We start from the raw sequence: 20446 nt of genomic DNA on the forward strand, positions 1-20446 counted from the left end.
GACCCACTCCAACCGTTCTACCGTCTAAATTGTTTTTTGAAAAATTCCTGGTTTTCCCTAAATTTCAGGAAATCTGTGATACCATTTCTCAATTCAACATGTTACTACCTCAACATTTCTTGACCGATTTCAAAAATGCCAAAACCAACCGTTTCAACTCATTCAGAGCATTCAAATTTTTTTTTACCATTTTCAAAAAAATTCCCGCTTTTGCTGAAAATCCAAATTTTTTGGGAAATTCCCATAGACATAAGTGGAACATTCTTCAAAGTTCCACAACTGCCACATTTTTCATCTGATTCAAACCGTTCCAACTTCAAACTGTTCAGCCTATTCAGGAATCGCAGGCTTTTCCCTGACAACTTCCAAAAATTCCCAGATTTCCCAGAATTTTGGGTTTTCCGGGACATTTTTCCCATTCAAAATGAATTGGCTATATTTCAAACTTCCACCATTTCCACATATTTCAACCTATTCAAACCATTCCACCCTTAACATAATTCATCATCCTGGAAGTTCAAACTACCCTTTTTCCAAGTTCAAAAAAGTTCCAGGATTTTCCAGAATTCCTGGTTTTACAAAGCCCTAAATCCATTCATTTTTCTGGCGCTTACTCCTCCCACATTTTTCAACCCACTCCAACCGTTCCACCGTCTAAAACAATTTTCTTAATTAGGAAAAAAAACAAAGTTGTTTTTTGAACTGGAAAAATTCCCTGTTTTCCCTGAAATTTCAGGAAATCCGTGATAGCATTTCTCAATTCAACATGTTACTACCTCAACATTTCTTGACCGATTTCAAAAATTCCAAAACCAACCGTTTCAACTCATTCAGACCATTCAAGGTTTTTTTTACCATTTTCAAAAACATTCCCGCTTTTCCCGAAAATCCCAAATTTTTGGGAAATTCCCATAGACATAAGTGGAACATTCTTCAAAGTTCCACAACTGCCACATTTTTCATCTGATTCAAACCGTTCCAACTTCAAACTGTTCAGCCTATTCGGGAATCGCGGGCTTTTCCCTGACAACTTCCAAAAATTCCCAGATTTCCCAGAATTTTGGGTTTTCCGGGACATTTTTCCCATTCAAAATGAATTGGCCATATTTCAAACTTCCACCATTTCCACATATTTCAACCTGTTCAAACCATTTCACCTTCAACATAGTTCACCATTCTGGAAATTCAAACTACCCTTTTTCCAAGTTCAAAAAAGTTCCAGGATTTTCCAGAATTCCTGGTTTTCCAAAGCCCTATTTCCATCAATTTTTCTGGCGACTACTCCTCCTACATTTTTCGACCCACTCCAACCGTTCTACCGTCTAAATTTTTTTTGAAAAATTCCTGGTTTTCCCTAAATTTCAGGAAATCCGTGATACCATTTCTCAATTCAACATGTTACTACCTCAACATTTCTTGACCGATTTCAAAAATTCCAAAACCAACTGTTTCAACTCATTCAGACCATTCAAGTTTTTTTCACCATTTTCAAAAAAATTCCCGCTTTTCCCGAAAATCCCAAATTTTTGGGAAATTCCCATAGACATAAGTGGAACATTCTTCAAAGTTCCACTACTGCCACATTTTTCATCTGATTCAAACCGTTCCAACTTCAAACTGTTCAGCCTATTTGGGAATCACAGGGTTTTCCCTGACAACTTCCAAAAATTCCCAGATTTCCCAGGAATTCTGGGTTTTCCGGGACATTTTTCCTTTCAAAATGAATTGGTCATATTTCAAACTTCCACCATTTCCACATATTTCAACCTATTCAAACCATTCCACCTTCAACATAGTTCACCATCCTGGAAATTCAAACTACCCTTTTTCCAAGTTCAAAACAATTACAGGATTTTCCAGAATTCCTGGTTTTCCAAAGCCCTATTTCCATCCATTTTTCTGGCGACTACTCCTCCCACATTTTTCAACCCACCCCAACCATTCCACCGTCTAAAATGTTTTTCTTAATTAGGAAAAAAACGAAGTTGTTTTTTGAACTGGAAAAATTCCCGGTTTTCCCTAAATTTCAGGAAATCCGTGATACCATTTCTCAATTCAACATGTTACTACCTCAACATTTCTTGACCGATTTCAAAAATTCCCAAACCAACCGTTTCAACTCATTCAGACCATTTAAGTTTTCTTTTTACCATTTTCAAAAAAATTCCCGCTTTTCCCGAAAATCCCGATTTTTTGGGAAATTCCCGTAGAAATCAGTGGAACATTCTTCAAAGTTCCACTACTGCCACATTTTTCATCTGATTCAAACCGTTCCAACTTCAAACTGTTCAGCCTATTTGGGAATCACAGGCCTTTCCCTGACAACTTCCAAAAATTCCCAGATTTCCCAGGAATTTTGGGTTTTCCGGGACATTTTTCCTTTCAAAATGAATTGGCTATATTTCAAACTTCCACCATTTCCACATATTTCAACCTATTCAAACCATTCCACCTTCAACATAGTTCACCATCCTGGAAATTCAAACTATCCTTTTTCCAAGTTCAAAAAAGTTCCAGGATTTTCCAGAATTCCTGGTTTTCCAAAGCCCTATTTTCATCCATTTTTCTGGCGACTACTCCTCCTACATTTTTCAACCCACTCCAACCGTTCTACCGTCTAAGAATTGTTTTGAAAAATTCCCGGTTTTCCCTAAATTTCAGGAAATCTGTGATACCATTTCTCAATTCAACATGTTACTACCTCAACATTTCTTGACCGATTTCAAAAATTCCAAAACCAACCGTTTCAACTCATTCAGACCATTCAAGTTTTTTTTTACCATTTTCAAAAAAATTCCCGCTTTTGCTGAAAATCCAAATTTTGGGGGAAATTCCCATAGACATAAGTGGAACATTCTTCAAAGTTCCACAACTGCCACATTTTTCATCTGATTCAAACCGTTCCAACTTCAAACTGTTCAGCCTATTCGGGAATCGCAGGCTTTTCCCTGACAACTTCCAAAAATTCCCAGATTTCCCAGAATTTTGGCTTTTCCGGGACATTTTTCCCATTCAAAATGAATTGGCCATATTTCAAACTTCCACCATTTCCACATATTTCAACCTGTTCAAACCATTCCACCTTCAACATAGTTCACCATCCTGGAAATTCAAACTACCCTTTTTCCAAGTTCAAAAAAGTTCCAGGATTTTCCAGAATTCCTGGTTTTCCAAAGCCCTATTTCCATAAATTTTTCTGGCGACTACTCCTCCTACATTTTTCAACCCACTCCAACCGTTCTACCGTCTAAATTTTTTTTTGAAAAATTCCTGGTTTTCCCTAAATTTCAGGAAATCCGTGATACCATTTCTCAATTCAACATGTTACTACCTCAACATTTCTTGACCGATTTCAAAAATTCCAAAACCAACCGTTTCAACTCATTCAGACCATTCAATTTTTTTTTTTATCATTTTCAAAAAAATTCCCGCTTTTGCTGAAAATCCCAAATTTTTGGGAAATTCCCATAGACATAAGTGGAACATTCTTCAAAGTTCCACAACTGCCACATTTTTCATCTGATTCAAACCGTTCCAACTTTAAACTGTTCAGCCTATTCGGGAATCGCAGGCTTTTCCCTGACAACTTCCAAAAATTCCCAGATTTCCCAGAATTTTGGGTTTTCCAGGACATTTTTCCCATTCAAAATGAATTGGCCATATTTCAAACTTCCACCATTTCCACATATTTCAACCTATTCAAACCATTCCACCCTTAACATAATTCACCATCCTGGAAATTCAAACTACCCTTTTTCCAAGTTCAAAAAAGTTCCAGGATTTTCCAGAATTCCTGGTTTTAAAAAGCCCTATTTCCATTCATTTTTCTGGCGACTACTCCTACATTTTTCAACCCACTGTAACCGTTCTACGTCTAAAAAAATGTTTGAAAAATTCCCGGTTTTCCCTAAATTTCAGGAAATCCGTGATACCATTTCCCAATTCAACATGTTACTACCTCAAAATTTCTTGACCGATTTCAAAAATCCTCAAACCAACCGTTTCAACTCATTCAGACCATTCAAGTTTGTTTTACCATTTTCAAACAAATTCCCGCTTTTCCCGAAAATACCAATTTTTTGGGAAAATCCCGTAGAAATCAGTGGAACATTCTTCAAAGTTACACTACTGCCACATTTTTCATCTGATTCAAACCGTTCCAACTTCAAACTGTTCAGCCTATTCGGGAATCGCGGGCTTTTCCCTGACAACTTCCAAAAATTCCCAGATTTCCCAGAATTTTGGGTTTTCCGGGACATTTTTCCCATTCAAAATGAATTGGCTATATTTCAAACTTCCACCATTTCCACATATTTCAACCTATTCAAACCATTCCACCTTCAACATAGTTCACCATCCTGGAAATTCAAACTACCCTTTTTCCAAGTTCAAAAAAGTTCCAGGATTTTCCAGAATTCCTGGTTTTCCAAAGCCCTATTTCCATCTAATTTTCTGGCGACTACTCCTCCTACATTTTTCGACCCACTCCAACCGTTCTACCGTCTAAACATTTTTTTGAAAAATTCCTGGTTTTCCCTAAATTTCAGGAAATCTGTGATACCATTTCTCAATTCAACATGTTACTACCTCAACATTTCTTGACCGATTTCAAAAATTCCCAAACCAACCGTTTCAACTCATTCAGACCATTCAAGTTTTTTTTTACCATTTTCAAAAAAATTCCCGCTTTTGCTGAAAATCCAAATTTTTGGGGAAATTCCCATAGACATAAGTGGAACATTCTTCAAAGTTCCACAACTGCCACATTTTTCATCTGATTCAAACCGTTCCAACTTCAAACTGTTCAGCCTATTCGGGAATCGCAGGCTTTTCCCTGACAACTTCCAAAAATTCCCAGATTTCCCAGAATTTTGGGTTTTCCGGGACATTTTTCCCATTCAAAATGAATTGGCTATATTTCAAACTTCCACCATTTCCACATATTTCAACCTATTCAAACCATTCCACCTTCAACATAGTTCACCATCCTGGAAATTCAAACTACCCTTTTTCGAAGTTCAAAAAAGTTCCAGGATTTTCCAGAATTCCTGGTTTTCCAAAGCCCTATTTCCATCAATTTTTCTGGCGACTACTCCTCCTACATTTTTCGACCCACTCCAACCGTTCTACCGTCTAAATTTGTTTTTGAAAAATTCCTGGTATACTCTAAATTTCAGGAAATCCGTGATACCATTTCTCAATTCAACATATTACTACCTCAACATTTCTTGACCGATTTCAAAAATTCCAAAACCAACCGTTTCAACTCATTCAGACCATTCAAGTTTTTTTTTTACCATTTTCAAAAAAAATCCCGCTTTTCCCGAAAATCCCAATTTTTTGGGAAATTCCCATAGACATAAGTGGAACATTCTTCAAAGTTCCACAACTGCCACATTTTTCATCTGATTCAAACCGTTCCAACTTCAAACTGTTCAGCCTATTCGGGAATCGCAGGCTTTTCCCTGACAACTTCCAAAAATTCCCAGATTTCCCAGAATTTGGGGTTTTCCGGGACATTTTTCCTTTCAAAATGAATTGGCTATATTTCAAACTTCCACCATTTCCACATATTTCAACCTATTCAAACCATTCCACCCTTAACATAATTCATCATCCTGGAAATTCAAACTACCCTTTTTCCAAGTTCAAAAAAGTTCCAGGATTTTCCAGAATTCCTGGTTTTCCAAAGCCCTATTTCCATCAATTTTTCTGGCGACTACTCCTCCTACATTTTTCGACCCACCCCAACCATTCCACCGTCTAAAATGTTTTTCTTAATTAGAAAAAAAAACAAAGTTATTTTTTTAACTGGAAAAATTCCCGGTTTTCCCTAAATTTCAGGAAATCCGTGATACCATTTCTCAATTCAACATGTTACTCCCTCAACATTTCTTGACCGATTTCAAAAATTCCCAAACCAACCGTTTCAACTCATTCAGACCATTCAATTTTTTTTTACCATTTTCAAAAAAATTCCCGCTTTTCCCGAAAATACCAATTTTTTGGGAAATTCCCATAGAAATAAGTGGCACATTCTTCAAAGTTCCACAACTGCCACATTTTTTTATCTGATTCAAACTGTTCCAACTTCAAAATATTCCAAATCCAGGATTTCAGTTCAACTTCAGCATTGGAGCATTCACACACAATTCCTTCAGGAATTTTGTCATCTTGTTTTCTGCGATATTTCAAACTCCTGCTGAAGAAATGTGTCAACCTATTGAACACACCAAGTAATTAGCGCTATCAAAGTGCTGCTGAGAAAGGCACTTATTTTCAGCCCTGAGCTAACATATTGATTGCCAGTAAAACGTTTTTGTAAAAAAAGAGTACAGTATTGCTGGTGAGGATTTGTTGAGTTAAAAACCAGGGGGGAAAAAAAGGTATCACGTTTTAATAGGACTAAAAAAAAAAAGTCCATTTAGCATATGACAGTCCGACTGGCTGACTGAAATATATGACTGGATATATATATATATATATATATATATATATATATATATATATATATATATATATATATATATATATATATATATATATATATATATATATATATATATATATATATATATATATATATATATCCAGACGCTCCTCTTCATTTTGTGTATCGTTTACTTGTGAACTTTCTTTCAAAAACGCCAAACAATAATGATGTGGGGGGAAAAAATGAGTGCCGTGTTACAGTAAGAAATAGTAAGAAAAAGTAAGAGTAAGGTAAAGAAAAACTGTGTGGCTCGATTCCACCATAACTGACTGCCATGACCCATAATGCACTGTTTCCAAACCTAATTACCACACAGATCTTTCCGCCATAAATGCAATTAAACAGTTACATATTCTTCACTGTATTAAAGCAGTACAAAATAGTACGTTATCTAATTATTCATAATTACAAATAAAGTGTGCCTTATAATTATTCTAAGCATGCAATATAGACATTTTTGTGTTATTCAAATAAAGTAAATAGTCCCCTTTAAATCATAACACAGACATAACACAATACAACCACACCTCTCCTTTACATCATAACACAGACATAACACAATACAACCACACATCTCCTTTACATCATAACACAGACATAACACAATACAACCACACCTCTCCTTTACATCATAACACAGACATAACACAATACAACCACACCTCTCCTTTACATCATAACACAGACATAACACAATACAACCACACCCCTCCTTTACATCATAACACAGACATAACACAATACAACCACACCTCTCCTTTACATCATAACACACACATAACACAATACAACCACACCTCTCCTTTACATCATAACACAGACATAACACAATACAACCACACCTCTCCTTTACATCATAACACAGACATAACACAATACAACCACACCTCTCCTTTACATCATAACACAGACATAACACAATACAACCACACCTCTCTTTTACATCATAACACAGACATAACACAATACAACCACACCTCTCCTTTACATCATAACACAGACAAAACACAATACAACAACACCTCTCCTTTACATCATAACACAGACATAACACAATACAACCACACCTCTCCTTTACATCATAACACAGACATAACACAATACAACAACACCTCTCCTTTACATCATAACACAGACAATACATGCTCTTGTTCACATCTGTCATCATTTGTAAAAACGACCATGATTTTTTATTTTATTTTATTTTGTATTTGTTGTCCTGTCCAGCTTCTCAGGCAAATCATATAGTAGATGTAGATGCCCATATCACCTGTACACATTTACTTTACAAAAGAGAAGTATGGGATACTTCTCTTGTTGCCTTATTTGTATTTGACTTTACTAAATGTATTTATATTATAATTTGGTGAAGCCAGGCCGGAGCAGGAGGGGATAGAAAGAGAAAAAAAAGGAAGACAGAGGGGGAAATTGTGGGGACAAGAGGGGGATAAGACAGAGAGTCAAAAACAACAACAGCAAACACAACAACAACAATAGAGCAACATCAGCAAATACGACATGTACAAATATGATGGTAAAAGTGATAGCAAATAAGCAGTTAGCGAAAATAAAAAATAATACAGAAATGACAATGAGCATTATTACACTACAAATGGATCAATACAAATACCAATAGAAATAGCGCTACTGATAATGAACAATACCAATAATTTACCTCTATTATCAACAATACAGTTGTTCAAATGCAACAATACATATACGTAATGATAACTTGAGATACGAAAGAATGCAGAAAAATGGAGGGGAAGAAAGAGAAGCAACCTACATTAACCTTGTAGATTGTTATAGTAACAATAGGTTAAGCTCAATCTCCTCATACAAGCTGCTGTTTTGAGGCATGTTAAAAAAAATAATGCATTTTGTGACTTCAATAATAAATATGGCAGTGCCATGTTGGCACTTTTTTCCATAACTTGAGTGGATTTATTTTGAAAAACCTTGTTACATTGTTTAATGCATCCAGTAGGGGCATTACAACAAAATTAGGCATAATAATGTGTTCATTCCACCACTGTACATGTCGGTATCGCTTGATATCGGAATCGGTAACTAAGAGTTGGACAATATCGGAATATCGGATATCGGCAAAAAAGCCATTATCGGACATCTCTAATGCTAATCTTTGAATGTTAGCAAAATTTAACAATCTGTATTTTTGGAGAACTAAAAGTGATGGTGGTGTTGTGGTTTTGGGTGAAGGATTTTGAGCGATTGTTTGTGCAAAGTTTCCAGTGGCCCTGCCTGGGACCAACATGTTATAACAGTGTTTTTCAACCTTTTCTGTGCCGGGGCACATTTTTTTCATTTAAAAAATCCCGAGGCACACCGTCAGCAAAAAACATTAAAAAATGAAACTCAGCAGCCGATATTGACAGTAAAAATTCGTTCTCGCAATTTTTGGATATGAATTTAAACCATAACCAAGCATGCATCACTATAGCTCTTGTCTCGAAGTAGGTGTACTGTCACCACCTGTCACATCACACCCTGACTTATTTTTACTTTTTTGCTGTTTTCCTGTGTGTAGTGTTCAGTGTTTCCCACAGGACAGGCATCTATTTGTGGTGGTGTGGTGGTGTGGTCGAGGGGTGGGGGGTGGCAGCGGCAATGACCAAGAAGAACGCGGAGTTGGAATATAATTACAACACTTTATGTACATATTTATATACAGATTTGAACAATTAGTTATTCACTGAAATATATTTATTAATTGTGGTTCTTACAAAAAATATATCTTATAAAATATAAAAGCTAAAATGTCTCTTAAAGCTCTGCCCCTTTAATTAGTGAATACTAAATAATTTAACTTTAGCCTACTACTACAACCATATTATTTACCAGCAACATGAAGTGAAACAGAGGCAGAGGTGTCCTGCCACAGTCAGTCAACCTCCTCCTCCTCCTCCTCCTCCTGCTGAACAGGTCGCACCTGTGGTCCGGACTGTAGGCCTACCTCCTCTCCAAGTCCAGCCCTTTTCGGCAGTTGAAAATATTTTTCTATACTCATCTGTGTGAAGGAGTGAACATCCAACATTAGAATTTATTACTAACGAGCAGAAGCGCTCTATTTACAGTGCCGTCTAACCTTAAGCGGCAGCAGCTCAACACATGCAGGGTTCAACGTTAAGTTTTTTTCTACTTGCCCGACTTGTCAAATCTACTTGCCCCAATATTTTTACTTGTCCTGCCTAGGTTTTTTTCTGACTGTGTAGTGCTCATGGCTTATATCTTACTAAAATCCTTCCCGTTGACTATTTACAACACTACACAGTATTTATTATTATTATTATCTATAATTACATTTATATGGCATTGCATACATGTAAAATTAAATGCTATTTCACATGATTTGACCAGTAGCAGTTACACCCATCTGAACAGGTCAGCCACCTGTTTAAAGCCTGCTCACAGTTGAAATCTTGAAATGAAGGGCCTTTAATGGCCAAAACATTAACCTGGACAACATTTTAACAGCTGGTTGGCTCAGATTTTATTCTTTTCATTGCATTCACATGCTGCAGTGGACAGTGGACAATTTAGCGTCAGTATTAATGTAGTATCTGAAGCACCGTCTCCACGTGTGTTTATTGACAACAGGGTTATAACCTGGACACGTTAGCTCGTCGGTATTGTAACACGTGACTGTTACTACGTGCGTCTGCCCCGGACCCCGAGTCAAACAGCGGCGGTGTTAATGAAGCAGCGTCAGGCTGCTCACCGTCAGTGAAACGCTCGGTGAAATCGCGGATTAACGTTAAATATATGACGAGCCGCGAGCGATGCAGCTATAACCTATCTCACCTGCTGTCCTTTCAAAATAAATGCATTCAAATCCCGAAAATAAAAATTAAGAAAATCCGAGTCGGTGCTGCACACTGCACAGGTTCGGACCACTTTTGAACTTGTTTGTCAAGACGTCTTACCCTCGTATTTTGATCCTGTCGGTCCGTTCTTCGTCGTCGTCTTCTTCTTCTTCTGGCCCACCAGGTGAATTAAGTGCTATTGGCGGAGTTACAATGCATAGTAGGCTACCGCCACCTACTGCGCCGGAGTTGTAACTACAAGGTACATTCACAGACAGAGTCTCATTGCTTTTATGAGCGGTCGAGCGAGTCAAAAGCCGAAAAATCTATTTGCGGCGGATGTAATTCTTTCGCGGCGGGCCGCCACAAATAAATGAATGTGTGGGAAACAGTGGTGTTTTACTTCTTGTCTTGCGCTCCTATTTTGTTGTTGACTGTCATGTCATGTCATGTACGGATGTACTTTGTGGACGCCGTCTGCTGCTCCAAACGCTATAAGTCTTTGCTGTCGTCCAGCATTCTGTTTTTGTTTACTTTGCAGCAAGTTCAGTTTTAGTTTGGTTCTGCATAGCCTTCCCTAAGCTTCAATGCCTTTTCTTAGCGGCACACGCCTTTTGTTTATTTTTGGTTTAAGCATTAGACACCTTTTTACCTGCACACTGCCTCCCGCTGTTTCCCACATCTACAAAGCAATTAGCTACCTGCTGCCACCTACTGATATGGAAGAGTATTACACGGTTACAGCACCGACACTCAACAACAACACATCATTTGCAGACTATAATTACCGGTTTGCAAAAAATATTTTTAACCCAAATAGGTGAAATGACATAATCTCCATAATCCAGACTGTATCTCACGGTACACCAGTGTGCCACGCATACTTGCCAACCCTCCCGATTTTCCTGGTGGACTCCCGAATTTCAGTGCCCCTCCCGAAAATCTCCCGGGGCAACCATTCTCCCAAATTTCTCCCGATTTCCACCCGGACAACTATATTGGGGGCGTGCCTTCAGCGTCCTCTCTCACCTGAAAAGGAGACTATTATATATGTCTCCGTTTGCCATAGCTTTATCTATAACCCGTAAAGTAGGCAGGCACGGAGCTACTTCTACAGCGTGTGTTTATTCCAGCCGGAACGTTAATACACTGACACACAACATCCGGATTCCCATCATGCTTTGCTTCAAAACTACGGCAAGTAGTAATGTCCAAAAACATAACAGAGACGAAGCAGAAGTATGCTTGCAAGTTCCAAAATGATTGGAAAAAATAATTTCAGTCCACCCAGGACAGCTCGAAGGGGAAGGGGTATGCTGCCTGCACCCCCACCTCCCGAATTCGGAGGTCTCAAGGTTGGCAAGTATGGTGCCGCGGCACAGTGGTTGAAAAACACTGTGTTATACAATAATAAAAACGAGACATAATCCTTGCATTAAAATAAGTTTGAGCTGCCTCCAGTGTTAAGGAATCCCTGATATATTTGAACATTTTTATGTTGTATTTAAGACTGGCACATCTGAAATGTTCTTTAAAGCCAACAGTGTTTTTCAACCACTGTGCCGCGGCACACCGTGAGATACAGTCTGGTGTGCCGTGGGAATTGAGCTAATTTCACCGATTTGGGTTAAAAATATTATTTGCAAACCAGTACCGTATTTTCCGCACCATAAGGCGCCCTGGGTTATAAGCCGCGCCTTCAATGAACGGCATATTTCAAAACTTTGTCCACCTATAAGCCGCCCCGTGTTATAAGCCGCATCTAACTGCGCTAAAGGAATGTCAAAAAAACAGTCAGATAGGTCAGTCAAACTTTAATAATATATTAAAAACCAGCGTGATGTGGGCGCGCATGGAGTCGTATATCAACATGGACGGAGCTGCGTGAAAAAAGCCACCCGGCCTCTTCGCGTAAACTTCCCTTAACCACTCGCTCATCTTTTCTTCATCCATCCATCCCTTCGAGTTAGCTTTTATGATGACGCCGGCTGGAAAGGTCTCTTTTGGCAAGGTCTTCCTTTTGAATATCACCATGGGTGGAAGTTTCTGGCCATTAGCATGGCAAGCTAGAACCACAGTGAAGGATGACTTCTCATTCCCTGTGGTGCGAATATTCACCGTACGTGCTCCCGTTGTATCCACAGTGCGGTTCACAGGAATATCAAAAGTCAGTGGAACCTCGTCCATGTTGATAATGTTCTCTGGCCGGATCTTTTTTTCAGCTATCTTGTTTTTACAATATGCACGGAAAGTAGCCAGCTTTTCTTGAAAGTCTTTAGGCAGTTGCTGTGAAATAGTAGTCCGTGTGCGGATGGAGAGATTGCGTCTTTTCATGAACCGGAAACCTGTCGCTTAGTAGGAGCCATTTTGTGGTCTTTACAGATGTAAACACACAAAGGAAATGAAACGTAATATCCGCGCGCTTCTTCTTCTTCTATGGGGGCGGGTGGTTGCTTACAGTAGAAGAAGAAGCGCTTCCTGTTCTATGGGGGCGGGTGCTTACCTTGGCGGTTGCTTGCGTAGAAGAAGAAGCACTTCCTCTTAAACGGGGAAAAAAGATGGCGGCTGTTTACCGTAGTTGCGAGACCGAAACTTTATGAAAATGAATCTTAATATTAATCCATATATAAAGCGCACCGGGTTATAAGCCGCACTGTCAGCTTTTGAGTAAATTTGTGGTTTTTAGGTGCGGCTAATAGTGCGGAAAATACGGTAATTATATTCCGCAAATAATGTGTTGTTGTTAAGTGTCTGTGCTGTCTAGAGCACGGCAGAGTAACCGTGTAATACTCTTCCATATCAGTAGGTGGCAGCCGGTAGCTAATTGCTTTGTAGATGTCGGAAACAGCGGGAGGCAATGTGCAGGTAAAATTGTGTCTAATGCTTAAACCAAAAATAAACAAAAGGTGAGTGCCGCTAAGAAAAGGCATTGAAGCTTAGGGAAGGCTATGAAGAACGAAACTAAAAATGAACTGGCTACAAAGTAAACAAAAACATAATGCTGGACGACAGCAAAGACTTACTGCACTGCAAAAACAGAAATCTAAGTAAGATGAAATATCTCAAATAAGGGTGATATTTGCTTATTTTCTGTCTGATAAGATAATTCTTCTCACTAAGCAGATTTTATGATAGAGTGTTTTACTTGTTTTAAGTGTTTTGCTCCTAAATGATCTCAGTATGATATTACAGCTTGTTGCTGAGATTTGATGACCTATATTGAGTAAAACATGCTTGAAACTAGAATATTAACTGTTGCAAAGCTGTGTCATCAACACTCACAAGTATAAAACTACTTTTTTAAAGTAATCATTTCTTATTTCAAGCATGTAAAAAAAAAAATCATGACTTTGACACAATTGTGTCTCATAATTAAAACAGATGACAGCCAAATAGACTTTGCTGTTTTATTTTCAATGAAACGATAGAAAATATGTAGTCATACAGTAGTACAATTGTTATTAGTGGGAATATACTTATTTTAAAGTATTTTTGGGTTCATTGAGGTTAGCTAATTTTTACTTGTTTTGGAAAGTCTTTACAAGCCAAATTTTCTATTGGCAGATAATTTTGCTTAATTCAAGTAAAATACCCCTCATTTTTGTAATTTTTTTTCTTGTTTTTGAACAGTGACTTTTTGCAGTGTGTGGAGCAAAGAAGGCGTCCACAAAGTACATCCGAACATGACGTGACAATCAACAATGTCCCCACAAAGAAGGATAAAAACAACTGAAATATTCTTGATGGCTAAAACTGTCATGACTTGATCTTGGGTGTTTGCTTTTCCGGGATGCAACGGAAAGTTGGCACGGGCGAGACGGGAATGAAGGTACATGATTTATTTAATATATCAAAAAAAAGTGCAAACGAAAAGCGCGCACAGTGGCGGAGAATAAACTATGAAACCAAAAGACTATAGCAAAAACAAAAACTTACTTGGCTTGGACAAAAATAGTTGCATGAAGAATGGACATGGAAAGAATGGACAGAGCATAAATGTGGTGAGGTCGTCAGAACGACAAACTGAAAAGAATGAACTTAAATACTATGGACATGATTAGTGAAAGCAGGTGCGTGACTCAAAACGTGAAACAGGTGCGTGACGTGACAGGTGAAAACTAATGGGTTGCTATGGTGACAATCAAGAGTGCACAATGAGTCCAAACGTGGAACAGGTGAAACTAATGGGGTACCGTATTTTCCGCACTATTAGCCGCACCTAAAAACCACAAATTTACTCAAAAGCTGACAGTGCGGCTTATAACCCGGTGCGCTTTATATATGGATTAATATTAAGATTCATTTTCATAAAGTTTCGGTCTCGCAACTACGGTAAACAGCCGCCATCTTTTTTCCCCGTAGAAGAGGAAGTGCTTCTTCTTCTACGCAAGCAACCGCCAAGGTAAGCACCCGCCCCCATAGAACAGGAAGCGCTGCTTCTTCTACTGTAAGCAACCACCCGCCCCCATAGAAGAAGAAGAAGCGCGCGGATATTACGTTTCATTTCCTTTGTGTGTTTACATCTGTAAAGACCACAAAATGGCTCCTACTAAGCGACAGGTTTCCGGTTCATGAAAAGACGCAATCTCTCCATCCGCACACGGACTACTATTTCACAGCAACTGCCTAAAGACTTTCAAGAAAAGCTGGCTACTTTCCGTGCATATTGTAAAAACAAGATAGCTGAAAAAAAGATCCGGCCAGAGAACATTATCAACATGGACGAGGTTCCACTGACTTTTGATATTCCTGTGAACCGCACTGTGGATACAACGGGAGCACGTACGGTGAATATTCGCACCACAGGGAATGAGAAGTCATCCTTCACTGTGGTTCTAGCTTGCCATGCTAATGGCCAGAAACTTCCACCCATGGTGATATTCAAAAGGAAGACCTTGCCAAAAGAGACCTTTCCAGCCGGCGTCATCATAAAAGCTAACTCGAAGGGATGGATGGATGAAGAAAAGATGAGCGAGTGGTTAAGGGAAGTTTACGCGAAGAGGCCGGGTGGCTTTTTTCACGCAGCTCCGTCCATGTTGATATACGACTCCATGCGCGCCCACATCACGCTGGTTTTTAATATATTATTAAAGTTTGACTGACCTATCTGACTGTTTTTTTGACATTCCTTTAGCGCAGTTAGATGCGGCTTATAACACGGGGCGGCTTATAGGTGGACAAAGTTTTGAAATATGCCGTTCATTGAAGGCGCAGCTTATAACCCAGGGCGGCTTATGGTGCGGAAAATACGGTACATGATTTATTTAATATATTAAAAAAAAAGTGCAAATGAAAAGCGCGCACAGTGGCGGAGAATAAACTATGAAACCAAAAGACTATAGCAAAAAGTACAAACGAAAAACACGCACAATGGCGGAGAACAAACTATGAAACCAAAAAGACTATAAACATGGAACAAAAACTTACTTGGCTTGGACAAAAATAGTTGCATGAAGAATGGACATGGAAAGAATGGACAGAGCATAAATGTGGTGAGGTCGTCAGAACGACAAACTGAAAAGAATGAACTTAAATACTATGGACGTGATTAGTGAAAGCAGGTGCGTGACTCAAAACGTGAAACAGGTGCGTGACGTGACAGGTGAAAACTAATGGGTTGCTATGGTGACAATCAAGAGTGCACAATGAGTCCAAACGTGGAACAGGTGAAACTAATGGGGTACCGTATTTTCCGCACTATTAGCCGCACCTAAAAACCACAAACTTACTCAAAAGCTGACAGTGCGGCTTATAACCCGGTGCGCTTTATATATGGATTAATATTAAGATTCATTTTCATAAAGTTTCGGTCTCGCAACTACGGTAAACAGCCGCCATCTTTTTTCCCCGTAGAAGAGGAAGTGCTTCTTCTTCTAAAGTTAAAGTTAAAGTACCAATGATTGTCACACACACACTAGGTGTGGCGAAATTATTCTCTGCATTTGACCCATCACCCTTGATCACCCCCTGGGAGGTGAGGGGAGCAGTGGGCAGCAGCGGTGGCTGCGCCCGGGAATCATTTTGGTGATTTAACCCCCAATTCCAACCCTTCTACGCAAGCAACCGCCAAGGTAAGCACCCGCCCCCATAGAACAGGAAGCGCTTCTTCTTCTACTGTAAGCAACCACCCGCCCTCATAGAAGAAGAAGAAGGGCGCGGGTATTACGTTTCATTTCCTTTGTGTGTTTACATCTGTAAAGACCACAAAATGGCTCCTACTAAGCGACAGGTTTCCGGTTCATGAAAAGACGCAATCTCTCCATCCGCACACGGACTACTATTTCACAGCAACTGCCTAAAGACTTTCAAGAAAAGCTGGCTACTTTCCGTGCATATTGTAAAAACAAGATAGCTGAAAAAAAGATCCGGCCAGAGAACATTATCAACATGGACGAGGTTCCACTGACTTTTGATATTCCTGTGAACCGCACTGTGGATACAACGGGAGCACGTACGGTGAATATTCGCACCACAGGGAATGAGAAGTCATCCTTCACTGTGGTTCTAGCTTGCCATGCTAATGGCCAGAAACTTCCACCCATGGTGATATTCAAAAGGAAGACCTTGCCAAAAGAGACCTTTCCAGCCGGCGTCATCATAAAAGCTAACTCGAAGGGATGGATGGATGAAGAAAAGATGAGCGAGTGGTTAAGGGAAGTTTACGCGAAGAGGCCGGGTGGCTTTTTTCACGCAGCTCCGTCCATGTTGATATACGACTCCATGCGCGCCCACATCACGCTGGTTTTTAATATATTATTAAAGTTTGACTGACCTATCTGACTGTTTTTTTGACATTCCTTTAGCGCAGTTAGATGCGGCTTACAACACGGGGCGGCTTATAGGTGGACAAAGTTTTGAAATATGCCGTTCATTGAAGGCGCGGCTTATAACCCAGGGCGGCTTATGGTGCGGAAAATACGGTACATGATTTATTTAATATATTAAAAAAAAAGTGCAAATGAAAAGCGCGCACAGTGGCGGAGAATAAACTATGAAACCAAAAGACTATAGCAAAAAGTACAAACGAAAAACACGCACAATGGCGGAGAACAAACTATGAAACCAAAAAGACTATAAACATGGAACAAAAACTTACTTGGCTTGGACAAAAATAGTTGCATGAAGAATGGAATGGAAAGAATGGACAGAGCATAAATGTGGTGAGGTCGTCAGAACGACAAACTGAAAAGAATGAACTTAAATACTATGGACATGATTAGTGAAAGCAGGTGCGTGACTCAAAACGTGAAACAGGTTCGTGACGTGACAGGTGAAAACTAATGGGTTGCTATGGTGACAATCAAGAGTGCACAATGAGTCCAAACGTGGAACAGGTGAAACTAATGGGGTACCGTATTAGCCGCACCTAAAAACCACAAATTTACTCAAAAGCTGACAGTGCGGCTTTTAACCCGGTGCGCTTTATATATGGATTAATATTAAGATTCATTTTCATAAAGTTTCGGTCTCGCAACTACGGTAAACAGCCGCCATCTTTTTTCCCCGTAGAAGAGGAAGTGCTTCTTCTTCTACGCAAGCAACCGCCAAGGTAAGCACCCGTCCCCATAGAACAGGAAGCGCTTCTTCTTCTACTGTAAGCAACCACCCGCCCCCATAGAAGAAGAAGAAGCGCGCGGATATTACGTTTCATTTCCTTTGTGTGTTTATATCTGTAAAGACCACAAAATGGCTCCTACTAAGCGACAGGTTTCCGGTTCATGAAAAGACGCAATCTCTCCATCCGCACACGGACTACTATTTCACAGCAACTGCCTAAAGACTTTCAAGAAAAGCTGGCTACTTTCCGTGCATATTGTAAAAACAAGATAGCTGAAAAAAAGATCCGGCCAGAGAACATTATCAACATGGACAAGGTTCCACTGACTTTTGATATTCCTGTGAACCGCACTGTGGATACAACGGGAGCACGTACGGTGAATATTCGCACCACAGGGAATGAGAAGTCATCCTTCACTGTGGTTCTAGCTTGCCATGCTAATGGCCAGAAACTTCCACCCATGGTGATATTCAAAAGGAAGACCTTGCCAAAAGAGACCTTTCCAGCCGGCGTCATCATAAAAGCTAACTCGAAGGGATGGATGGATGAAGAAAAGATGAGCGAGTGGTTAAGGTAAGTTTACGCAAAGAGGCCGGGTGGCTTTTTTCACGCAGCTCCGTCCATGTTGATATACGACTCCATGCGCGCCCACATCACGCTGGTTTTTAATATATTATTAAAGTTTGACTGACCTATCTGACTGTTTTTTTGACATTCCCTTTAGCGCAGTTAGATGCGGCTTACAACACGGGGCGGCTTATAGGTGGACAAAGTTTTGAAATATGCCGTTCATTGAAGGCGCGGCTTATAACCCAGGGCGGCTTATGGTGCGGAAAATACGGTAATCATGGAAACAAGACAAGGGAGTGAAAAGACAGAAACTAAAGAGTCCTATAACTAAACAAAACATGACTTAAAACAAAACATGATTACACAGACATGACAAAAACAAAGTAGATGCGGGAAATATCGCTCGAAGGAAGACATGCTACAGGAAAATACCAAAAAAAAGAGAAAAAGCCACCAAAATAGGAGCGCAAGACAAGAAGTAAAACACTACACACAGGAAAACAGCAAAAAAGTCCAAATAAGTCAGGGTGTGATGTGACAGGTGGTGACAGTACACCTACTTTGAGACAAGAGCTATAGTGATGCATGCTTGGTTATGGTCATAAGTCATATTCAACAATTGCGACTTTTTACTGTCAACTGAGTTTCGTTTTTTTAATGATGTCTGCAGGTGTGCCTCTGCATTTTTTTAACGCCAAAAATGTACCTTGTCTCAAAAAAGGTTGGAAAACACTGATCTCGAATGACACCCAGGTAACGATATTCACTGACATTTGCTATTATTTCCTTATCAACAGCTACATTTGGAAAGGATGACATTTTATATTTATTTACAAAATGCATTGTTGCGTGTTTTCTTCATGTTTCATGTAAGACTAAAGGGGGACGTGACAAAAAAAGTGTGACCACATTGCCAAACATGCACCTTGCAGCTCAGGTGGAGGCTGGGGGGGGGAAGAGCTACTCACCTGTCCCGCAGGGGCTGAGAAGCAGCGAGGAGATGAGCAGGACGAGCGCAGACAGTCTCGTGTTCCTCGGAGGCATGTTGAAGCCGCGTGGCGTTGGAGAATCCGACCGCGAGGAGACCGTCTATCCACCTCCTCTGCCAGCGTCTACTCCGGCTGCTGCCACTGCGTCCGTGCAGGCGGGGGGGGGGAGGGGGAAAGGGGGGGACGCTCTCACTGTCAAGTGATGGAGGGAGGATAGAAAGAAAAAAAAAACAAGACTATCAAGGTGGAGCAGGTTTCCAGCAGACAGTGTAGTGACAAGTGACGGCTTGTTGTTGTTATTAGCACTTTACTTTTCTTATGTATCGTGCATGGTCCACCTAAGAGGCGGAGAATACACTCAGAAATCAAACAAACCTTTTTTTTTCTTCAAATATAAAGACTAACACTGAATACATCCATCCATCCATCCATCCATCTTCTTCCGCTTATCCGAGGTCGGGTCGCGGGGGCAGCAGCCTAAGCAGGGAAGCCCAGACTTCCCTCTCCCCAGCCACTTCGTCCAGCTCTTCCCAGGGGATCCCGAGGCTTTCCCAGGCCAGTCGGGAGACATAGTCTTCCCAACGTGTCCTGGGTCTTCCCCTTGGCCTCCTACCGGACGTGCCATCGTGGCATCCTGACCAGATGCCCGAACCACCTCATCTGGCTCCTCTCCATGTGGAGGAGCAGCGGCTTTACTTTGAGCTCCCCCCGGATGACAGAGCTTCTCACCCTATCTCTAAGGGAGAGACCCGCCACCCGGCGGAGGAAACTCATTTGGGCCGCTTGTACCCGTGATCTTGTCCTTCCGGTCATAACCCAAAGCTCATGACCATAGGTGAGGATGGGAACGTAGATCGACCGGTAAATTGAGAGCTTTGCCTTCCGGCTCAGCTCCTTCTTCACCACAACGGATCGATACAGCGTCCACATTACTGAAGACGCCGCCTGTCGATCTCACCATCCACTCTTCCCTCACTCGTGAACAAGACTCCGAGGTACTTGAACTCCATTC

At 40.2% G+C, this 20446-nt stretch overlaps 1 protein-coding gene across 1 annotated transcript in view; it reads right to left on the bottom strand.

Annotated features, from left to right (window-relative positions):
• Window positions 1-19495, bottom strand: part of LOC133616345 (contactin-associated protein-like 4) — a 306751-nt gene extending 287256 nt beyond the window's left edge. Inside the window, exon 1 of the mRNA XM_061975492.1 lies at window positions 19414-19495. Within this exon, the coding sequence (XP_061831476.1) occupies window positions 19414-19489 (76 nt within the window). The 5' untranslated portion in view covers window positions 19490-19495. The remainder of the gene's footprint in view (window positions 1-19413) is intronic.
• Window positions 19496-20446: the final 951 nt, after the last annotated feature.

Source organism: Nerophis lumbriciformis, linkage group LG14 (genome assembly GCF_033978685.3).
Source record: "Nerophis lumbriciformis linkage group LG14, RoL_Nlum_v2.1, whole genome shotgun sequence".
Lineage (NCBI taxonomy): Eukaryota > Metazoa > Chordata > Actinopteri > Syngnathiformes > Syngnathidae > Nerophis > Nerophis lumbriciformis.